General features: G+C 30.9%; 1 protein-coding gene across 1 annotated transcript in view; it reads left to right on the top strand.

Annotated features, from left to right (window-relative positions):
* The first annotated feature begins 253 nt into the window (after nt 1-253).
* LOC126886721 (protein Lilipod) overlaps nt 254-7231 on the top strand; it is a 119879-nt gene continuing 112901 nt past the window's right edge. The window contains exon 1 of the mRNA XM_050653729.1: nt 254-520. Within this exon, the coding sequence (XP_050509686.1) occupies nt 452-520 (69 nt within the window). The 5' untranslated portion in view covers nt 254-451. The remainder of the gene's footprint in view (nt 521-7231) is intronic.

The raw sequence follows: 7231 nt of genomic DNA, 5'->3' as shown, positions 1-7231 counted from the left end.
TGGGTATCCTCTAACTACTTATCAATTTTCATGAAAGTATCGATGGAGGTTCGACGAAATCGGAGGTGAAAACCTTCAGGTGCCTTCAGTCACTGTAGTTGACTGTACTATTATAATCGTTTATTTGCCTTTCCGTTGTATACAGAGTTGCCTATGTCTAAGGAATATAAATACATACGCAAAGATGGCGCTTTTTGACAAAAGTGACAGTCCCTCTCATTGTTTTGATTTTAATTTAAAGTCGTTGTCAATTTGTCAAATTCATTTAATTGTTAATGAACATCTGTCTGTGCAAGTGCGTGGTGAAGTGAAATAGTTCAAAAAAAGTGTTCGCGAATTTGTAAAAATATTTATCGGAATGTTAGCAGTTTCACAGTTCGTGTAAACAATTATAAACATGATTGAACAATTCGTCTTAAAAGGACCGATTTTCACAGATAGGTGAAAAATTATGGAAGAATATGAAGATGAACCAGATATAAATGAACAAATTTTTCACAACAACGTGAGGGAGCAAATTGTAAGTGATTTTTGAATTAATTAGTGTTAGTGTTACTTGATCATTTCGATTTAGAGTGTGTGCTTATTTAAAAAAATATCCTTGATGTATTATTAGTTCATACACGTTATCAATGAAATAATTAGAACACAAATATAGACAGTTGATAATTATGCATTTTTTTGTGGTTTTTGGGTCAGTTCACACCGTTGTTATATCATTGTAAAAAGTTGCAAAGAGATTTGCAATCTTTATGCATAAGTGGTTCATGGTTTAACAATTGACTTGGTGCTAAATGATTAGTCAGAGTGTCTACTTTTTTAAATTGGGTATTGAATAATTGTTCTTTATATCTTATCTGAAAAAATACGTACTTACCTGAATTAAGTACTTTTTTTAGAGATTGTAATCAATTTTACATAATTTTTGCAGGGCCGTAACTACGATGTTAGGGGCCCCGGGGCAAAGGTGATCTGGGGGCCCCCTACCGGTGGGTCTTAGGGTTTACCCCCCAGCGGAAGGCGGGGTCCGGAAAAATGTTTGATATTTAACCCATTGAAAACGCGTTTTAATGGATTCTATGACTGAAGTTTCTTGAATCTACCTATTGCTATTTTAGTTGACCAACACAAAAAAATTTTGAAATCACCTTATTTTTTATTCGCTTTAAAAAATTTAAAAGAAAAACAACAAAATGAATAGATAGTAAAACAAAATGAGATAATATAGTGAAACAATAAAAAGAAAATATCTTGAAACTTCAAAACCGAATGGAAAAATATGAAGATATGAAGGTTTATTTAAAGAAAATGTAGGAAGAGGTAAATCAGATTGCTGAGAAAATACAGAAAATTGAAAAGGTGGAAGACAAATTCAACAATGCGGTAAAATTCGATACTTATGGAATAAGTGGAAGAAAAATTGACGGAGATAGGAAAATGTCAAAAAGGAGGAGACTAGTTGGGAACTAATTGTATACAGCTCTAATTAGAGCAGAATCCTATTTGACGAGGATATTAGAAAACGATATCCGGTAGCTTCAGCAGTGACACTCTCGAAGACGAATACCGTCACTGCTGTTAGATTTATTATGCTGTGGTACTGGTAGGGCTGATTCCAATGTGCTCATTGCATCTTACCCTTACCTTTCTTTTCAATATGTGGTACCATGTGGTTCCTTTCACGTACCAAGATGTGGTCTGGGGTAAATTGGTTAAGACAAAGTAGCTGGGACCAGGGCCGCTATTCCGGTTGCATTTTAGTTTTTATTTCACCAAAATAACTAATTTCCTCAGTAACAATTTATATCTTTACGAAAGGTCTCGGGGGCCACAGCTTAGCCCGGGCCCCTCTTCCAATGGCATTTTAGGTTTTATTACGCTGAAATAACTAATTTCCTAAATATTAATTTAAATTTTTATGTTAAGGTCTCGGGAGCCCCAGCTCAGCTAGGCCTCAGGGTTTCCTTCTAAGGGTTCTGTTCCAATTGCATTTTAGTCGAAAATACTAATTTCTCCAGTGAAAAATTAAAACTTTATAGGGTGCCCCTGTAAGGTCTTTTTAAAATTGTGTCATTTGAAAATATTTCGTTGGCATCGGCTTTTAAAATACATATTTTTATTTTTCTCGTTAAACTCTATGCACGGTCAAAAAATGGGCACCTGGGGGGCCCCGGGGCGCCGCCCCGGTTGCCCCAATGATAGTTACGGCCCTGAATTTTTGGTATATACAGTCTCTGCTCACATTAGACCTAGTCCAAGTAATGAAGCTTAAAATAGGCCAAAACCTCGCAATTTTTACAGAATGGATCGATTTGCTTGAAAATTTGAGAATAAGTAGTGGATAGTCCAAGGATCAAAATCTATATCATGCCAAAAGACGCTTTTACCATGGGGGTGGTTACCACCCCCATCTCGGGGGTGGAAATTGTTATTATATTTTGAACGCAAGAGCTGGTAAAAACATTTATTATAATCAAAAAACTTTTGATAAAATTAATAGTTTTCGATTTATTCGCTATCGAAAGTGTTAGTTTTATATCGAAAAAATCAATGTTTTTAATCAGTTTTCTGCTAATAACTCAAAAAGTTTTCGTTTTATCAAAACAACTTTACTTAACAAAAATGTACAGCTGGTTCCTAGAAAAAACTGATACGACTCTTAATAAGATTTGATCATTTTGAGCAGTGTATGATTGGTCTGACATTATGTTATATTTATTATGACAGATAAATAATGAAATAAACAAACAAACAGCCATTTTTTGAGGTTGAAGTTATCTGACAAATTTTAAGATTTGGCAGTGACAGTGAGAGTATGTAAATAATAAGTTTATCCTTCAAAATATAATAAATTAAATATAATTAAACTCATATTCATTATATCACACCTCATCAAAAGCTTTTTACAAGAACATAGTCAGATATTTTGATATGGCTTAGAGCCAGACTACATCAAGATCGCCTATAAATCGTGCTGGTAATTGCCTTGCAGCGAGACCAAAAACAAAAAGAAGAAGAAGAAGAAAATACACTGCTCAGTTTTTTTTGGAACCAGCTGTACCTTTTGAGAAAATAAACAAAACCGTTTTTTTTTTATTTTCTTTAAGATTAATAGTAATCGAGCTATACTTTATTATATGTTAGCTCTTCTTCGTCAAATGCTAAATATTGTAGTTTCAAAGTCAAAAGACGGGAAAACTATGCATTCTTCGAGGATAACTTGTTCAAAATAATTTAAAGTATTTAAAAATATCTATCTCCAGAAATAGAAAAAATGTCTTTAGCTCAAAAATTAAGTAACTTATAATGAAAAGAATGTCAGTACCTCTTTTTTTCAGCGAAAAACTGATCAGAAGCAACCGCCCTAATCACCACCCTAATTCAAATTAGTCATTGACCTTATTTGGTTTTCTTGATTTATGTATTTAATACGTTCTAGAAGTTTGATCGGCTTAAAATGATTAGTTTTTAAAAAAATGGAGTTAAAAGCGAATAACGGGTTTTTGTAGTTTGGTAAAAAATGCCCTTTTCTTCAGAATAGAAAGATTAGAATCAGAGATATGAAATAATAATTAAATATGAAATTGTACCTTATTTAATTCCCAAGAACTTGGTTTGCAAAAATTTTTTTACAGCAAAAATTGAGTGAGCTATTGACAATTAGGTAAAACTGTAATATCATGCAAAAACCACCTTTATCAACCCTTTCAATGCCACCTCTTTTTGTGACTGAGAATTTTAAAAGGATTTAATATTAATAGCCTTATAGATCTTGTAAAAACCTACAAAATTCTTTTCTAACGAACTTTGTAAGATAAAAAAATAAAAAAGTTACGGTTAAAAAATCAATATATTAAAAAAAGGAGAAATCCAATTGGAAGCATAATAATGTAAGTTAGCGGTGTTTTTAGTCATTTGTCTTATTTATTCTTCTTTATTTATGTATTATTAATAGATTGCGAATAACGAATGGTTGCGATTTGGTAAAAAATTCTGTTTTCTTCAGAATAGAAAGATTAGTATCAGAGATACGAAAAAATATTTAAATATGAAATTGTAGGTAATTTAATTCCCAAGAACTTGGTTTGATTAAAATTTGTTCTACAGCAAAAATTGAGTGAATCGTAAATGAGTATACCATCGAAAAATATTGATTTTTTAGATATAAAACTAACACTTTCGATAGAGAATAAATCAAAAACTATTAATTTTATCAACAAAATGTATAGAACATTTTTTGCTTAGAATGAATGTTTTTATCAACTTTTGCCGTCAAAATATAATGAAAAATTTCCACCCCCGAGATGGGGTGGCGACCACCCGCATGGTAAAAGCGCCTGTCGGCTTCATATAGATTTTGATCCATCGACTATCCACTACTTATTCTCAAATTTTCAAGCAAATTGATCCATTCTGTAAAAATTGCTAGGTGAAAAGCTTTGGTTCCTGGACTAACTTGCTTTTTTTATAATCAATTATAACGAGCGATCAACAATTATTGGGATCAAAGCTAGCTGTGCAAAAAATTACGTATGTCTTGCTTTAATCTGAATTTATATCATTGGTTTATCAATTAATTTTGATTAACATTATAAAACATAAAAAATCAGTCAAAACCTTTAACACAGAACTTTAATCAAAAATAAAAAGAATTAACAAAATTATAAGTAACAATACAAAATAAAATCAAACAAGATGCTGTTATATCCACCACCACCAACATCTCTACATAACCTAACTTTTCTTGTTAAGTTGATGTCTTAGAATATATATGTTTATTTTATATTCTAAGGTTGATGTACACTGCAAAGTTGACGTAAACTGGAAAGTAAATCAGAATTAAGAATAGACATGCACTGTATAGCTATCTCTGTCGTTCAGAGCCACCTATGGTGACAATAATTTTGGATCACACGTTATTGTTATAACTAGGTATGTTGGCTATATTATATTATACAGGGTGTCCCGAAAAGATTGGTCATAAATTATACCACACATTCTGGGGTCAAAAATAGTTCGATTGAACCTAACTTACCTTAGTACAAATGTGCTCATAAAAATAGTTACAGCCCTTTAAAGTTACAAAATGAAAATCGATTTTTTTCAATATATCGAAAACTATTAGAGAGTTTTTATTGGAAATCGACATGTAGGTATTATTCTTGTGGCAGGAACAGCTTAAAACAAAATTATAGTGAAGTTTGTCCACCCCATAAAAATTTTATGGGGGTTTTGTTCCCTTAAACCCCCCAAACTTTTGTGTACGTTCCAATTAATTCATTATTGTGATACCATTAGTTAAACACAACGTTTTTAAAACTTTTTTGCCTCTTAATATTTTTTCGATAATCCAGTTTTTATCGAGATGCAGCTTCTTTTTTAATATATTTACATAAAAATTTTATGGGGGTTTTGTTCCTTTAAAGCCCCCAAACGTTTGTGTACGTTCCAATTAAACTATTATTGTGGTACCATTAGTTAAACACAGTGTTTTTAAAACTTTTTTGACTGTTAGTCTTTTTTGCCAAGTCACCTTTTATCGAGATGTGGCTTCTTTTTCAAAATATACCTAAAAATGCAAATTATAAATCAATTTTCAGATTATTAACAGGTCTCTATAATCGTACTTAACCATATACAAATATGTGGTGGATTCGACAAATATTCAAAATGTCGATAAACACTGGCTTATCAAAAAAGTACTAAGAGGCAAAAAAGTTTTAAAAACATTGTGTTTAACTAATGGTGCCACAATATTAGATTAATTGGAACGTACACAAAAGTTTGGGGGGGTTTAAAGGAACAAAACCCCCATAAAATTTTTATGGGGTGCACAAATTTCACTTTAATTTTTTTATAAGATGTTGCTGCCATAAGAATTGTCCATTTTCAATAAAAAAATCTCTAAGAGTTTTCGATATATGAAAAAAAATCGATTTTCATTTTGTAACTTCAAAATGCTGTGACTTTTTTTGTGTGCACTATTGTATATTAGACCAGGGCGCACCTGTAAAAATATTAGTACATTTGGACGTTGAGAGGTGACTCATTTTTTTTTGCAGAAATTGCTTGAAAATAACTCAAATAATATTATTTGAGTTATCCTCCCTCTCAAAAAGGTCCGGAACATTGTTTAAATAATCAAAATGTCAAAAAATGAAGGAAAAATTCGATTTTTTTCTTCGTTTTTTGATTATAACTTTAAAAGTATTCATTTCCGAGAAAAGTTGCATTGACATAAAAGTTGCGTAATTAAATTTCCTACAATATAGAATTGGTTAAAAATTTAAAAAATAGTCACCCTTGTTGCAAAATGGCAATAATTGCGAAAAAACCATACAAAAACAAGTGTTCGCATTTTACGTTTTTCAACCATTTATGCTACACTTAGGAGCTTCATATTTCACCCAGAAAAACTTTATGATACAGTAAAACAACATTGTAAATTTCATTAAGATCGGTTCAATAAATTTTGCAAAACGAATTTTGCAATCCAGATTTCGCAAAAAAATTCATTTTTTCAAAATGTTACAGGACTGAAAATAAAGCAGATAGCAAGTTGAAATTTTTTTTTGCGTATAGAAGTGTACTATACCTTTCATTTGCAATTTGCAAAACTAAAATCGATTAACTACCACGGCGTCAGGAATTTTTTTAAATAAACATTAATTATTGGTCCTACGCGCAGGACAGAGGATAGTTTGCTCTGATTGGGCATTCCAATGACCTTTGATAATGATTGATACATTTTAATTTTTATTACATTTCGATATACTTAAATAAATAAATTTGTTTATTGCAAAATAAAAACACATACTCTATCCTTTGAAATAACACTTTTTTTAGCAAAAACTTTCTTTGTTCATATATTTTAACATAGAGAATAAAAGTTTATTATTTTTAAACATATGCAATTGTTTAAACAATATTTCACAAACAATAAAAAAATTAGTTTGATTTTTGTGGAATTAAAATATTAAAATACAACAAAATATAGAGTAAGAAAATAATATATTAGATAAAGATTGGAAGAAATTTTGGTGGAAATCAACTTTGTGAATCGAACACCGCTGTCCTGCGCCTAGCACCAAAAATTAATGTTTATTTAAAAAATTTCCTGACGCCGTGGTAATTAATCGATTTTAATTTTGCAAATTGCAAATGAAAGGTACAGTACACTTCTATAAGCAAAAAAAAATCAACTTGCTATCTGCTTTATTTTCAGTCCTGC

This window comes from Diabrotica virgifera, chromosome 6, assembly GCF_917563875.1.
Source record: "Diabrotica virgifera virgifera chromosome 6, PGI_DIABVI_V3a".
NCBI classification, from domain to species: Eukaryota; Metazoa; Arthropoda; class Insecta; order Coleoptera; family Chrysomelidae; genus Diabrotica; species Diabrotica virgifera.
The sequence above is the reverse complement of the archived record's forward strand: the minus strand, read 5'-3'. Positions and strand labels throughout refer to the sequence as shown.